Here is a 17,591-nt window from a genome sequence, read left to right as displayed (position 1 = left end):
GGATCCGCTCTCTTTGGGATAGTTGGGGGGGGAGGTTAATTCTGAAACATTAGAAAAAATTAGGTATTTTTAACTTACGAACGGGTGATCAGATCTTACTGAAATTTGATATTTAGAAGGATATCGTGTCTCAAAGCCCTTATTTTAAATCCTGACCTGATCTGGTGACATTGGAGGGAGTTTGGGGGGAAACCTAAAATCATGGAAAACGCTTAGATTGGAGGGATCGGGATGAAACTTGGTGGGAAAAATAAGCAGAAGTCTTAGATACATGATTTACATATTGGGAGGGGATGGGTTTAATTCTGAAAAATTAGAAAAATGACATATTTTTAACTTACGAAGGAGTGTTCGGATCTTCATGAAACTTCGTATTTAGAAGGACCTCGTAACTCAGGTCTCTTATTTTAAATCTCAACCGGATCCAGCGTCATTGGGGGGGGCAGTTGGGGGGACCGGAAATCTTAGAAAATACTTAAAGCGGAGAGATCAGGATGAAACTGGATGGGAAGAATAAAAACTTGTCTAAGATACGTGACTGACATAACCGGACCGGATCTGCTCTGTTTAGTGGAGTTGGGGGGGGGGGTAATTTGGAAAAATGAGGTATTTGTAACTTACGAAAGGGTGACCAGATGTTAATGAAATTTGATATTTAGAAGGGTCTTGTGCTTTAAAGCTCTAATTTTAAATTCCGACCAGATCCTGTGACATTGGGGGGAGTTGGAGGGGGAAACCAGAATTCTTGGAAAACGTGAAAATTGGGGTATTTTTATCTTACGAATAGGTGATCGGATCTTAATGAAATTTGATATTTAGAAGGAATTCATGTCTCAGAGCTCTTATTTCAAATCCTGACCAGATCTTTTAACATTGGGGGGAGTTGGACTGGGAAATCTTGGAAAACACTTGGAGTGGAGGAATCGGGATGAAGCTTGGTGGATAGAATAAGCAAATGTCCTTGATACGTGGTTGACGTAACCGTACTGGATTCGCTCTCTTTGGGGGAGTTGGGGGGAGGCGTTCAGTGATTTTGCGAGTTTGGTGCTTCTAGACGTGTTAGGACGATGAAAATTGGTAGGCGTGTCAGGGAGCTGCACGAATTGACTTGATAAAGTCGTTTTCCCAGATTCGACCATCTGGGGGGCTGAAGGGAGAGGAAAAATTATAAAAAATGAGGTATTTACAACTTACGAGTGGGTAATCGGATCTTAATGAATTTTGATATTTAGAAGGACATCGTGACTCAGATCTCTTATTTTAAATCGTGACCGGCATTAAGCCTCTGATTCTCCTCTTAAATCAATCTTTGTTAGATTGATTTGTTAGATAGAATTTTGTTAGAGCTCATACCATATGAGCTCTTGGCTCTTAGCTCTTCTTGCCTCGTCACAAGTGCCATATGAGCTCTTAGCTCTTGTTGCAATAGACGAACCGCCCCCCCCCCACAGCACCCATTTTGCACTGTTAACCCTAAAATTTCCCTTTCAGTGGGATATAGTAGATTAAACACTGGTTCTAAATCGCTATGAACATAACCTGAGCCTAAAACGTACTTTTGAGGCTTCAGTCTTCTTCCCCCCATCCGCTACAATATTACAGATTAAAGTTAATCTGTATCTTCCAATATACGTGCTTTTTGCATTACTAAATAAAAAAAAAAGTCTTCTTTCCCCCATCCGCTACAATATTACAGATTAAAGTTAATCTGTATTTTCCAATATACGTGCTTTTTGTATTACTAAATAAAAAAAAGTGTTACTTTATATCTGCTGTTTCGAAGGTTTTGGCCCCCCCCCCGAAAAAAATTCCTGCGTACGTGCCTGGCCTAGGACTATATTTGCAAGTTAGGGGGGGGGTCTAACAAACAAAAATTTTGAAATGTAATGAAGAAGAAATTTGGTTTATATTGTCTTTGCTTCCGAGGACGCAAAGACTAAACCGTTACATAAATTTTGCTACACCCAAGAATACTTATCCCCCCTCCCACAGGAAAAAAATTCGTAATTGAGAAGGGACATGGTTTTTAGTTATGGATCAAAACCCAAAAAGCGTATTTCTTAATCCACTATATTGTATAGATAAAACAATAAAAATGTTAATGCTTTTTTAGTATATTAGCATATAATTTTAGAATATCTGCATGTGCCTTCTTGGTATAGTAACATATCCACCTTATTATACCTTGTGTAGCTGTACCCTACAAACTCAAGCAGCTTTCTTTAAATAGCCTCTTTACTATCATTTATTTCGTACATGCAGCCCCTTAACTGCGAAGCCAGGTGAATCGTAGCCTTACCATAACTCTTAAATACACGAAATTTTTCAAGTGATTACCTTTCAACATAATAGAATTGTTCAAATAATGGCGATATGTCATTTTGCACAAAATTAGAACGCATTCCCTTATCACCGAGAACTTTCAAATGACTAGTCTAAAGGCTGAAGGATATGCATCTAACCCCTAGAAGTCACTCTGTTCCCCTCTTGGAACAACAAAACAAGAACAGAATTTAAGAATTTATCCAGTTGGTGGTCTTATCCGTTGTATGTGGAGACGGAGAATTTTAGTCGAGAAACAAAACATTCGGGAAGTAATTAGAAAGCAGATGTGATTAGAAATCAGAATCTTAGATATAAAAAACAAAGGTACTTGTGTATTATATGGTACACACTCGAATATCAGACAATAACCGGTTTATACCTGTCAGTATTTGAAGAAAATTAGGGTACTTAAGTATTATACGAGAAACACTCGAGAAGTGAAGTTTGGTTAATGCTAATGAAATAAAACAAAATTATGATGAAAATATTATAGTTTAGAAACAAATTCTGGAAATATATTTGGACATTAGGAGGGGGGTTAAGCATAACATATATTAAATACGTAACCTAAAAAAAACCTATTCTAGCCTAACCTAACCAAATTAGCAACTAAATACTTAAATAAGATATAGCCACAATAAGTTTTCCAACCAAAAATAATTCAAAACTAGTTCTTTGCCTGGATATCGGGATTGATTAATAATATATTTTAGTATGTATTTTGTTGCGGTGTTCTCGCGCTGGGGTGGCCTCCTCTGTTATCTCCTACCTTGTATGTTTTTTTTGTTTTAGTTTTATTTTCTTTTTCGAATTATTAGTATGACGAGACGTTGTGTTGTTTTTTTCTGTGCATTTGTACTGCCCCAGCCTTACGAGCTCGGCTCTCTGTTGGGGCATAATATTGTTTTGTATATTTTTAATTTGAATTAATAGGTATTGATTGATTAAAAAAAAACAAGCCGAAACTAATTGTCTCGTATAAAGAAGTTGCTTGACCAGTTTCTTGTCTCATGTTCGCATCATTCGCAATCCAAATTTTCGGGTGTTTCTCTTATAATATAAGTACCAAAATTAGCCTAGGCTCAGTTGAAATCTACGTTGTTGGTATATTTTTATTATGCTTAATATAAAGAGATGGTATTTCGGTTTGGTTGGGTAAGGTATTTAATATAATGCGTTGTGTGTGGTCCATCTATGATAATTCTTTGTTGCAGTTTTCATATTTTTATCTTACAAAAATATTGTATTTTCATCATATTTTTGCATATTTCAACATTGTATTTTCATATTTTTGCATATTTCATTAGGACTCATTGATGGATCCAGGGGGCGGCCCCCCAAGAATTTTTCTTGCACCCAATTATCGTGTTTTGTTTTTTCTACTCTTTTTTTAGAATAAATTTATCAATTTGGTCAATTATTTGCACCATTGTCTCATCCCCCCACCCAACCAAAAGATTTTACTCATTGGCACCCTTGTCACATTGAGCCTCTCCCAAGATTTTACTCTTCTCGCGTGTGTACCATATAATACGAAAGTACCGAAACAAATAAGTAAATTATTACTTATCATATATACCTTAAAAAAATTTAAGTCCCATGTGATATCTCTGATTTTTAAATAACAACATTTTCGCTTCCGACGCGTCAACATTTCAGTTAAAACCATTACAATTTAATTGGAAAGTTTTAGCTTATTAACACCTGAACTTGCCAACAGTTCTCAATAAAATGGATTTTGCACGAATGTATTTGGACAGAGAGGAAATATCGCTTGGCGTTCACCTCCCCCCCCCCCCCTCCTAAACAAATTTTGTTTTTCAAAGAATGTTGTTTCAACTTCTTTCTTCCTACTCTCGTTTAACTTGTCACATATTCAAGTATAATTCAAAATCGATTTCATTGTCAATAAAGTAATGATATAAGGAAAGGTCAAGGAAATTTTGCTCAAATTACACACATCATAGAAATCAATAGTAACCTTGCCTTTTTTTTATCCTGCCTTAAGTCACAAGGAAGTAAATTTTATAAACAAACGAACAAAGTTTGGCTGATGGATAAATCAAATTAAAATAATTACTGATCTTGCGTTCTCCTGATACTGCATGCAGAGGCGCTAATCAATAAGGATATAGTGGGTAACTTTTTTTCAATTTTTTTTTAAATGAAGATGCAAAAAATATAATTTTTCAAAATCAAAGTGGAGGGGGAGGGGGTAAAATTTTTAAAAGAAAATACCAAAAGATGTTTTTTTCTGAATTTAAGGAGGCAGTCCTTTTAGTTGTATGCGGGAATCAATGGGCTGTTTATGATTAGATTTTTATGAACAAAAAGCGTTATCATATTTAAATAATTAGTTTGGCTCTTCACGCTTCAACTTGGCAACATCGACAAGAACGCAATTTTCCTTCACAGTTTTAAACAGCCAAAAGAAGAGTTTTAGGAAATCAGGGTTTTCAGGTATGAATAAAACTAAGATGGATCAAGGGACCAAAAAATGAATTATTCTTATTTCCTTGGAACTTTATTTTATTTCCTTTATTTTATTTATTTCCTTTATTCCTTTATTAGAACTAAGATGGATCAAGGGACCAAAAAATGAATTATTTTTATTTCCTTGGAACTTTATTTTATTTCCTTTATTTTATTTATTTCCTTTATTCCTTTATTAGAACTAAGATGGATCAATGGACCAAAAAATGAATTATTTTATTTCCTTGGAACTTTATTTTGTTTCCTTTATTTTATTTATTTCCTTTATTCCTTTATTAGAACTAAGATGGATCAAGGGACCAAAAAATGAATTATTTTTATTTCCTTGGAACTTTATTTTATTTCCTTTATTTCCTTTTATTTCCTTAGAGCAGATACCTGTACGCTTGTCAGCTTAAATACATCAGATCAAAACTTGAAAATAAGAATCCTAAGAGAAAACAGCTTAAAAAAGATCAGTATTTAACATAAAATTGTAGCTTTCAATTGCAGCTGAAGGTGTTTGAAAGCTGATAGTTTCAAATCTGTATGAAAATATCGACTACGGGCGTTGCAACTGAAAGCCGATATTTAACGCCCACGCGCGTTGCTTTAAAATGATCATTTAATAATGACAATGTAAATAATTAGTTTTTAAGATAGGTAATTTTTTTACAAACAGATGCAATTTGGCAAATCAATACAAAAGGAATTAAAGCATGCAGATATCCCCCTAAATAGGATGAGGGTCGCTGGTCTCCTCAATACCCCGAATTTTACCCTGAAGTTTAAGTTCTGTTCTAGAGGGTCCCGAGAACGAATGTACTCATTAAGTCATTATGGTGTGCCAGATTTACTTAAAACAGAAACACAAAAACAGTTCAAATTTTTGAATAAGCGCTTGTCATTACTAAACGACAATCTGATGTTAAAGTGGACGCCAAGCTTTAGAGTAAAGAGAAGGGGCTGACTGGGGCGAATCCCCAGCATTTTCAATGGGGGGGGGCAAAAGGGGTTCATATCCAGATTGTCAAGGGGCATGGGATATATAATAACGTTTTTCTCCACATTATTTGGGGGCAACTGCCCCCTCCCAAACGACACCGGGGCTGATCAGGCAGGTAGTAACTCCTATAGTAAGGGTACCTTTAATTCGTTTTAAGTTCTAACTTGTCTCTTCACTTTCATGCGAGGAAGTTGTATTTCTTATTTTAATTGCTGGCCAGTCTTAACTGCTTTTACAACAAGGAAATCCTGCTCAACATTATGTGAATAAAAAAAAAAACACCTCCACGTGGGACTATGTCCTTGAAAACTGGTCCCGCGTTTAATAATACTTATTGTAATTATTTTTAATTATTTTTGGCGTTAAAATGAGGAATTACAATTACAAAATTATGTTCCAAAGGCTGAAGGTTTCCTTATTGAGCATCAAAACTCAATAAGCTGTAATTCGTCCTTTTTTTTTCTTCAAAATTCTTCGGGTATTTATCTATCAAGATAAACTAAAAATATTTTGTTACTTTTGAAGGTTTTATGTAATCGCAATATTATTTTTTTTATTTTCATCAATATTTAAATTTTGCTGTCCAAAGCGCATTTAATTGAGCGCAACAATTGGGCTCAAAACCATAAGTCATGCAATTAGTTCCCATTAGCAGTGCAGGATGGTTCATCCTTATTCCAAATTGAATAAAAAAACAAGTTTTTTTAACTGAAAGTAAGGAGCGACATTAAAATTTAAAACGAACAGAAATTACTTTGTATATGAAAGGGGCTGCTTCCTCGTCAACGCCCCGCTCTTTGCGCTAAAGTTTGACTCTTTCTCTCAACTCTACTTTTTATAACAGTAAAAAACTTTACCGTAAAGAGCGGGGCGTTGATGAGGAAGAAGAAAATTTGTACAATTTTTTTTTTTTTTGCTAAATGGCTTTCTCATAATTTTGATCGAATGATTTTGAGAAAAAATGAACGGGGGAGGAAGCCTAGCTGCCCTCCGATTTTTTGGTTACTTAAAAAGGCAACTAGAACTTTTAATTTTTTACGAATGTTTTTATTAGTAAAATATATACGTAACTTATAAATTAGCTTACGTAACGAACTTTTGTATTCTCATGTTTTTATTACACATATGAGGGGGTTCACCCCCTCGTCAGTACCTCGCTCTTTACACTAAAGCTTAAATTTTGTCCCAATTCATTAAGAATGACCACTGAATCAGTATGAATTTAGTATCTGAACTAAAAGGAACTAGCTTATGAACCTAATCGGATTACTTTTTGTACTGTATTGTGATTGCGCAATTAACTTGCGGACTTAATTGTGAGGGATTGCTCACTTCATACACAGTGAGTTATTATTAGTGTATAATTGAATATATTGGTGTTATCGCTGATTAAAAACTGTGATTAAGTTTGTGAATCTGCAGTATCTCGTCGGAATAAATGACGGGAAAAAAGCCCCTAAGGCTACCACCCGAGAAGGATACTCCCACTGAAACCCTTAGCCGGTCGCCATTCCGACCTACCTATAAAACTCTTCCTAGAACCCCCCCAACTACGCGATCCAAAACTGTTAGCCACTTGTCAGGAATTCAGGCCTTAGCCGAAACTACCTCTAATGAAAGAGGTGAGACGCCTGGCAAAAAGAGGAAAAAGGATGAAACTCGTTCACCAACGATAGTGCAACCCCTCTCTTCAAGTGTCCCAGAAACAAGTGCTAACGATCACCCCAATTATTATACTGTCTCAATCAAGAAAACCAATGGCCAACCCTTTTCAAAAGATCGAATAATGCAAATTAGGAAAGCCGTCTTTCTGATCACCAAGGTGAATTTTGAACTTGTTTTCAAGCAGGACGAGTCTATTGATATTTACTTTACGTCTTCTCAGGCGGCAGACCATGTCCTGTCAAAATCCAAAGAAATAATTCTTGATGGCTCAAAAATTTTAGCCACAAAAAAAGATGTGGAAAAGTTACACAAGTATGTGCTGTATGGTGTTGATACCAGTGTAAAAGTGGAGGAAATACAAACTGAACTAATAGATTCTTCAGGTCTTCTCATCAATCCTTCAACTGCTATAAGGCTAAGTTTAAACAAAGAAGGTTTTCTTCACCCTAGCCGTTCAATCCTCATTTCCTGCAAAGTTGAGCTAAGCGGAGAAATATTCTTGTACGGTATGTCTCTTTTTTACAAGATTTATAAGCCTAAGCCCCTACAATGCTCCACTTGTCTAGCCCACGGCCACAGCAAAAAACACTGCAAACAGTCCCATCCGTCTTGCCTTAAGTGTGGGAAAACAGGCCACGCAATTAGTGAATGCCCTGAGTCAGACCCTTTCTGCAGAAATTGTAACCGGAAGGGACACACAGCCCTCCAAAAACAATCTTGCCCAGCTCACCAAAAGCGAGTTGTAATCCTTAGAACATCTGATAAAATGAACCTACCCTACTCAGTTGTAGCTGCAAGAATCCCTTGGCAACCCACACCCCATCGGCCCAGTAGAAGCCAAGCAACAGTTGCTGTAGCAGATGCAAAGACAGTATCATTTCCAAAAGAGGCAAATAATGTTCATACTCAAGGTTCTAGTCATTCCCCCCATCCCTTACCTAAGTTTACTTCAACATCCTGCCCTCCAAAAGATTCATCTAAAAATAGCCAAGAATGGCAAAGGCTTGCAACTTATCTCACAGTCAGTCACTTAATTGAGGTTAGTAATGAAGCTGAGGAAACCAAAAATACTCTCAAGAAGAAAGCTATCACTAAACTCCTAGGTGATGACATATTAGAAACAGCTATGGCTCAATTATCCTCCATGAAAAAGGACATAGATTCCACATCAAAGCTAGTTAAGCCTGTAGACTCAACTGCAAATCAAATCAATGCAGGCTCTGAAATTGCCACAACCCCCAAGACGGTAATCGATGCCACTGCCCTAGTCAAAGGCAAGAAATCTAAGAAAAAAACGGCAAACTTTCCATCCCAGTCCAAAATTACCACCAATGATATTTCGTCGGCTGAAGAAGATTTCCAATATTCTAATCAAGGAGATGATGAAACTCAGACCACAATGGATGTTTAAATGTGCACCGTACAAGATTTTACGTTTCTCACGAATTTATCACTGTGTAATAATGTTGTTTTTAACTATTACGATGACCAAAATAATTTGCCCACCAGCCCCTTAGCTAGCCCCGATAGCCCTTTAAACCAAATTAACTGTGAATATCTCGACACTTTTGATTTTGTGAAAAATGTGAAACCTAAGCTAATGGAAGAGACCAAACTTAATGTAATTTGCTTTAACATCAGAAGTATACGGGATAAGTGGGCTAATTTTAAAGACTTAGTTTTAATTAATGGTTACTGCCCTTTTGACGTAATTGGAATAACGGAAACATGGCTTTCAGAAATTGATGATAAGAATGAATTTTCCCTCCCTGGTTTTCAAGCTATTCATATTGAAAGAAAATTAACCAAGTCCTCTGGCGGCATTTCTCTTTACATCCGGTCAAGTCTGAAATTCACCAGGCTATTAGACTGTGAATCCTTATTCTCGCAACCTATAAATAATAGATGCATTTATTCAATAATCGTAGACATAAGTGTTGACGAGAATTCTTTTATTTTTTCATTATTTTATAAGCCCCCCTCATTTCCGACCCCTTTCTTTTGTAACCTATTTGATGATTTTTCTAGTTTTATTAATTTACCACAAAAGAAGGCAATAGTTTTTGGGGACTTCAATTGTAATTTACTAAATGTTAGCAATAATAATGATTGTGATACCTTTTTTGAAACATTCACCTCAAGTGGTCTTCTTCCCACAATCCTTTTTCCTACTAGAGTTGATCCTGTGAGGTCTACAGCTACTGTAATTGACAACATTTTTGTATCCACTTCCCTGGGAAACCACCTGTCCTCCAAAATAATATTTTCTGACCTGTCAGATCACTTTCCAATCTATCTCTCGCTACCCTCCCTACCAACTACTCAGCCCTCTAGAACTAAAACCCCTACGTATAATAGAATATATAATACTGTGAATATGAACAGGTTCACGGATCGTTTGAAATCCTTTGACTGGTCCAAGGTTTTGGATTGTCAGGATGTTAATTCAGCCACAAATGGTTTTACACAAGGACTGAGTGATCTTATCAGTTCAACCTTTCCAGTTCGTAAATCAAACCGAAAAACTAGCCATATACGCCCCTGGATGTCTAATAGCCTGATAATCTCTTCATACCGAAAAAATGACCTATATAAGTTAGCTTGCAAAACCAGTAACGTTATTGACCTGACTAATTATAAAAAATACAAAAATTTATATACCAAACTTGTCCGGGAAGCAAAAAAAAATTATTATTATTCGAAAATCTCTCATTGCAAAGGGAACTTGCAAAAAATTTGGTCAACAATAAATGAAATTCTTTCAAAAAAAAGAAGTTCAAGATCTGTACCTCTTAACCTTAAGGACATCAGTGGCAGATTAATTGACCCAAGTTCAGTACCGGATGCTTTTAATAATTATTTCACTAATATTCCAAATGCTAACTCCTGTTCCTTCTCCCAGTCAGTACAACCTAGCAAGAATCCTGGATCCATGTTTTTCTCTCCAACTGATCGTAAAGAGGTGCTTCAAGTTATCAAATGTCTCTCTAATAGTAGTACACCTGACTTCTTTGGCATAAGTAATAAGCTTCTTAGGACCGTATCTTCCTATGTTTGTGAACCCATTGTGCACATAGCAAACCTGTCTATGACCAATGGAGTCTTCCCAGAAATATTTAAATCAGCAATTGTTATCCCGATTCATAAAAAAGGCGATCCGTCTGAGATAAGTAATTATCGTCCAATCTCACTTCTCCCAGTTATATCTAAAGTGCTCGAGAGAATTATATTCCGACGTCTTTCTCCCTTTTTATTTGGGATTCATTCTTCAGATTCGTTGATTTCTCCCCATCAATATGGCTTCCGTTCCAAATTTTCAACTGCTCATGCACTAATAGACGCCACACAGTTTATACGTTCCCAACTTGACCTTAAAAATACTGTATTGGGCTTATTTCTGGACTTTTCTAAGGCCTTTGATATGGTTGATCACAGTGTTCTATTAAGTAAACTCAACAACTTAGGGATTCGTGGAGTTCCTTTCTCATGGTTTGGCTCTTATCTCTCTGGTAGAGTACAGAGTGTGAGTCTGGGCGGGTTGACTTCACATCCCCTATCTGTCCGAAGGGGCGTCCCACAAGGCTCTGTTCTTGGTCCAATACTTTTTCTCCTTTATATTAATGATTTGGTTACGGACCTGGGTCCATCAGTGCACCCAGTACTTTTCGCTGACGATAGCAACTTTTTCATCACCGGTCCTAATTTACCATCCGTTGTCGCCTCTACTCAAACCCTTCTGAATAGAGTAGAGGAGTGGTGTCTAGTTAACTGCATGACCATTAACATCAAGAAAAGTCAGGTTGTATTATTTCGAACCCCTTACAAAAAAAATGAAGCTCAGCAAGCACTTGGCCTAAAATATTCTACCAATCTCCTCCCACAGGTCGAAGTTGCCAAGTTTCTTGGTGTTCACATAGACTCCTCCCTATCATTTGCAACACACGTGTCCTACATCAGAGCCATAATTTTGCGACAGGTAAGTATGATTAATCGTGCGAATTATTTTCTTCCTCCCGATATCCTTGTCACCCTTTATTACTCTTTTATTTACCCATATATCTCATACTGTGGATCTGTTTGGGGCAACACTTTTCCTTCAGTTACCAATAAATTAAAATCTGCCCAAAACCGTGCCATCAAAGCAGTTTTTCGGCTGCCCCGACTATATCCCACCCAGGACTTGTACTCCGATTTTGGTATTATCCCTTTTGAACAAATCATCAAAAAATTAAATCTATACCTTGCATACTCCGCTTACCATAAAAATCTTCCTCCTCAATTATTATCTTATTTTAATATTAATAATTCTGAAGGCCTCTGTCTCCGTTCATCCAACCGTTCCTTCATTGTCCCCAAGTGTGTCTCTAGTTCCGCCCAGCGATCCCCCATTTATAAATCTATACTTCAATGGAATATAATACCCTCCAGTGTCGAGCTATCCACAAGTTTTCGCATGCTGTATAGCAATGTACTAAAATTTTGATATTATAACTCTCTAAATTCTTATTCAATTTGCTTTAGTTACTCATGTTTTCTCTTTTCTATTTTTTTCTCTCTTCTTCATTTTCAATTTTTTGTGGTTATGGTCCTCAACAAGTTCGCTTCCAGGATCTTTATTATTATTGGTGTTATATTGTAGTTTTATTTGAATAAATTGAATTGAATTGAATTGAATTGAATCACAGACGCCGTAGAATAAATAGTTAAAATTACTAAAAATACTTTAGCGTAAAGAGCGATGTATTAGGAGGAGGTGAGACCCTCATATGCGTAATAATTTCTATTCGTTTTAAGTTTTAATGCTGGTCCTTACTTCCAAAAAACTTTTTCATATTTATTTATTCATTGTTTTTTTTTAATAATGCTAGAAAATCCTCAGCTTCGTTCATGGAAATTTTCTTCCCCCATGCAAATTCCTCCATGGAAAGCTCCCCCAACATATCCCCTTTTCTCAACCCCTCCCCCAACCAAAAAATCCCCCTGAACACGTCTGTACACTTCCCAATAACCATTACTATATATAAGCACTGGTCAAAGTTTGTAACTTGTAGCCCCTCCCACGGGGACTGTGGGGGAGTAAGTCATCCCCAAAGACATAGTTATAATGTTCTTCGTCTAAGCTGAACAAAATGGTTATCTCAGAATTTTGATCCGTTGACTTTGGGAAAATAATTAGCGTGGGAGGGGGCCTAGGTGCCCTCCAATTTTTTTTCACTTAAAAAGGGCACTAGAACTTTTCATTTCCGTTAGAATGAGCCCTCTCACAGTATTCTAGGACCACTGGGTCGATACGATCACCCCTGGAAAAAAAACGCATCCGTGATCTGCCTTCTGGCCAAAAATACAAAATTCCACATTTTCAAACAGTTCGTGGTAACGAACTATAGTGAGGAGCGACCCGGCTCAATAGTAAACGAAACTCTAAAAAACGGAGTTTCATAAAGTTTCATCAAATTTAGTCTTTGTCATCAAAAGTTACGAGCCTGAGAAAATTTGCCTTATTTTGGAAAATAGGGGGTAACACCCCCTAAAAGTCATAGGATCTTAACGAAAAGTCCTAGAGTGTTGCTCATTCTAACGGAAATGAAAAGTTCTAGTGCCCTTTTTAAGTGACCAAAAAAATTGGAGGGCACCTAGGCCCCCTCCCACGCTCATTTTTTCCCAAAGTCAACGGATAAAAATTTTGAGATAGCCATTTTGTTCCGCATAGTCGAAAACCATAATAACTATGTCTTTGGGGATGACTTACCCCCCACAGTCCCTGGGGGAGGGGCTTCAAGTTACAAACATTGACCAATGTTTACATACAGTAATGGTTACTGGGAAGTGTACCGACGTTATCGGGGGGATTTTTTTGGTTTGGGTGTGGGGTTCAGGGGAGGGGGCTATATGAGAGGATCTTTCCTTGGAGGAATATTTCATGGGGGAAGAGAAATTCAATGAGAAGGGCGCAGGATTTTCTAGCATTGCTATTAATAAAAAAAAAACAATGAAAATATAAACATGAAAAAGTTTTTTTCAATTGAAAGAAAGGAGAAGCATTAAAACTTAAAACGTACAGAGATTATTACGCATACGAGGTACTTTAGCATAAAGAGCGAAATATTTAGGAGGAGATAAATACTTCGCTCTTTATGCTAATTAAATAAAAAAAACAAGTTTTTTTAACTGAAAGTAAGGAGCGACATTAAAACTTAAAACGAACAGAAATTACTTCGTATATGAAAGAGGCTGCTTCATCATCAACGTCCCGCTCTTTACGCTAAAGTTTGACTCTGTCTCTCAATTCTTCTTTTTAAAACAGTAAAAAACTTTAGCGTAAAGAGCGGGGCGTTGATGAGGAAGCAGCCTCTTTCATATACGAAGTAATTTCTTTTCGTTTTAAGTTTTAATGTCGCTCCTTACTTTCAGTTAAAAAAACTTGTTTTTTCTATATAATTTCTGAACGTTTTTGAATCAATGCATGTTTTGATTTTGGCTCTCCGCAGAGGAATAATTAAAACGAAATTAGAATTTTTTTTTTTGGCTAAATGGCTTTCTCATAATTTTGATCGAATGATTTTGAGAAAAAAAGAGCGGGGGAGGAAGCCTAGTTGCCCTCCGATTTTTTGGTCAATTAAAAATGCAACTAGAACTTTTAATTTTTTACGAATATTTTTATTAGTAAAAGATTTACGTAACTTATAAATTAGCTTACGTAAAGAACTTTTTTATTCTCATATTTTTATTACATATATGAGGGGGTTCGCCCCCTTGTCAGATCCTCGCTCTTTACACTAAAGCTTAAATTTTGTCCCAATTCATTAAGAATGACCCCAGAATCACAAAAGCCGTAGAATAAATAGTTGAAATTACTAAAAATACTTTAACGTAAAGAGCGAGGTATTAGGAGGAGGTGAGCCCCTCAAATGGGTAATAGTTTCTGTTTATTTTAAGTTTTAATGCTGTTCCTTACTTCCAGCTGAAAGAACTTTTTCATATTTATTTTTTCATTGTGTTTTTAAATAATGCTGTTAAATCCTGCGCTCCCTTCATGGAGATTTTCTTCCCCCATGACAAATTATCGATTGAAAGTTCCCCCAGCATATCCCCCTCTTCTCAACCCCTCCCCCAACCCAAAAAATCCTCCTGAAAACGCCTGTACACTTCCCAATAACCATTACTATATGTAAGCATTGGTCAAAGTTTGTAACTTTTTGCCCCTCCCATGGGGACTGTGGGGGAGTAAGTCGTCCCCAAAGACATAGTTATAAGGTTTTTCGACTACGCTGAATAAAATGGCTATCTCAGAATTTTGATCCGTTGACTTTGGTAAAATAATTAGCGTGGGAGGGGGCCTAAGTGCCCTCCAATTTTTTTGGTCACTTAAAAAGGGCACTAGAACTTTTCATTTCCGTTAGAATGAGCCCTCTTGCAACATTCTAGGACAACTGGGTCGATACGATCACCCCTGGGAAAAAGAAAAAAAAACAAAAACAAAAAAAAACAAAAAAACAAATAAACACGCATCCGTGATCTGCCTTCTGGCAAAAAATACAAAATTCCACATTTTTGTAGATAGGAGCTTGAAACTTCTACAGTAGGGTTCTCTGATACGCTGAATCTGATGGTGTGATTTTCGTTAAGATTCTAAGACTTCTAGGGGGCGTTTCCCCCTATTTTCTAAAATAACGCAAATTTTCTCAGGCTCGTAACTTTTGATGGGTAAGACTAAACTTGATTAAACTTATATATTTAAAATCAGCATTAAAATGCGATTCTTTTGATGTAGGTATTGGTATCAAAATTCCATTTTTTAGAGTTTTGGTTACTATTGAGCCGGGTCGCTCCTTACTACAGTTCGTTACCACGAACTGTTTGAAAAATTTTTTAAGTAGTTTCAACTATTTATTCTACGGCCTTTCTGATTCAGGGATCATTCTTAAAGAATTGGGACAAAACAAGATTTAGTGTGAAGAGCGAGGTATTAACGAGGGGACCAACCCCCTCATATATATAATCAAAAATATAAGTAAAAGTTTGTTACGTAAGTTAATTCTTAAGTTACGTAGATTTTTTACTACTAAAAACGTTCGTTAAAAATTAAAAGATCTAATTGCCTTTTTAAGTAACCCAAAAATTGGAGGGCAACTAGGCCTCCTTCCCCACCCCTTATTTCTCAAAATCGTCTGATCAATACTAAGAGAAAGCCATTTAGCCAAAAAAAGAATTAATATGCAAATTTCATTTTAATAATTTATGTACGGAGAACCAAAATCAGACATGCATTAATTCAAAAACTTTCAGAAATTAAATTAAAAAAAAACAAGCTTTTTGAAATGAAAGTAAGGAGCGAGATTAAAACTTAAAACGAACAGAAATTACTCCGTATATGAAAGGGGCTTTTCCTCCTCGACACCCCGCTCCTTGCGCTAAAGTTTGATTCTTTCTCGCAACTCTACTTTTTAAAACAATAAAAAACTTTAGCGTAAAGAGCGGGGTGTCGAGGAGGAAAAGCCCCTTTCATATACGGAGTAATTTCTGTTCGTTTTAAGTTTTAATGTCGCTCCTTACTTTCATTTCAAAAAACTTGTTTCTTTTATTTAATTGTAGATAGGAGCTTGAAACTTCTACGATATGGTTCTCTGATACACTGAATCTGATGGTGTGATTTGTGAAAATGCGATTCTTTTGATGTAGCTATTGGTATCAAAATTCCATTTTTTAGAGTTTTGGTTACTATTGAGCCGGGTCGCTCCTTACTACAGTTCGTTACCACGAACTGTTTGATCAAGCGATTATCCCACAAATCTCAGACTTGTAACATTTCGGCTTAGTTTGGACCAATATTTGTAGTTCTACGACAGAAAAAGACTGAATTAAGGTGTAATCTTTCTCAGAGCTTAAAAAAAAACGGCACTAGAATTCAAAATAAACGAATGAATGAATTTTTTGATTACCCACCTATAAACAAAAAAAAAACGATAGAGTACAATGAAAGAAAGGAAAACAATGAAAGAAAGAATTGTGGAAAGCAGGCCAAGCAGACCGCATTATATCAAATATCTAACCTTACCTAACCCATCGTAATTCACTCCTAACCACCTGTATATTTTGAAGATTTAATGAAAACATACAGACATTGTAGTTTTCCCACTCAAAATGGGCAAATCATGGCGATCCAGGAAGGGAAACTGGTTTCTGTCAGATCTTACACAGCGTAATTCTTGAGTGTGTTCCGTAACAAACTAGTACCAAACTCAATAAATGCTTATCATTCCTAATAGTACATCGCTTTACTTAACCCCCACCCCCTGCTGAGCAAATATATTGCCCAAATTATATAAGCTACTCTCCATGCATTCTTCTGTTTTGTTTTTTTTTTTTTTTTATTTCGTCAATGTTGCTCATTTCCTGTTATATCGTATTTGAAGAAGAGCTACAGCAAAATGCATGGAAGATATAGGCTATTATTTTGGCTATATATTTGCACATTAGAGGGGGGGGGAGGAAGTAAAGAGAAGCGGTTTTAGGAATGATATAGATAAGTATTTTATAATTTTTTGGTACTTGTTTCAGAATTTTTAGTGTTTCCTTCTGGAGAGCATTAACTGTAATCTAGGACCAGAATTTTTTCTACTTCCAAAAGGGACATAAACTCCACTGTCTGATAACCGAAGCACATCCAATAAGTATATTTGCCCATTAAAGGAGTGAGGAAGTAAAGAGAAGCGGTTATAGAAATGACATAAGTATTTTATAATTTTTTGGTAAATGTATCACAGTTCATATAATTGACTTACCAATAAGTGAACATACCATTCGATGCCTTTTTTATGCCCTTTACGAATATAACAATCGCTTCTATCGATAACTCAAATTTAAGCACTTTTTGAACTAACCCAACCTAACCTAACCTAACTATAAATAATTTTGGCACTGACAAAATGTAGTATTATTTTGTCGAAAACGACCGAGAAAACGGCGGTGAGAAAACGTAGTATTTTTTTGTCGAAAACGACCGATAACTCATACTTTAATTGATAATTCGTCATTTTTAAGAACTCAAAAAATGCTTAAACTTGAATTTGTAATAGAAAGGATTATTATATTCGTAAAGAGCATAAAAAAACCATCGAGTGGT

At 36.2% G+C, this 17,591-nt stretch overlaps 1 protein-coding gene across 3 annotated transcripts in view; it reads right to left on the bottom strand.

Annotated features, from left to right (window-relative positions):
• Window positions 1-17,591, bottom strand: part of LOC136041204 (lysosome membrane protein 2-like) — a 177,554-nt gene that overhangs the window by 81,603 nt on the left and 78,360 nt on the right. The window contains exon 1 of one of the 3 annotated variants that reach the window (XM_065725781.1): window positions 2,338-2,473. The exons of the other annotated variants lie outside the window; for them this stretch is intronic. Within the exon in view, the coding sequence (XP_065581853.1) occupies window positions 2,338-2,380 (43 nt within the window). The 5' untranslated portion in view covers window positions 2,381-2,473. Of the gene's footprint in view, window positions 1-2,337; window positions 2,474-17,591 lie in introns of those variants that run through there. 3 annotated transcript variants of the gene reach the window in all.

Source organism: Artemia franciscana, unplaced genomic scaffold (genome assembly GCF_032884065.1).
Source record: "Artemia franciscana unplaced genomic scaffold, ASM3288406v1 PGA_scaffold_1179, whole genome shotgun sequence".
In the NCBI taxonomy this organism is placed as follows: domain Eukaryota; kingdom Metazoa; phylum Arthropoda; class Branchiopoda; order Anostraca; family Artemiidae; genus Artemia; species Artemia franciscana.
Note: the sequence above shows the minus strand (reverse complement) of the source record. Positions and strands in the feature narration are given on the sequence as shown.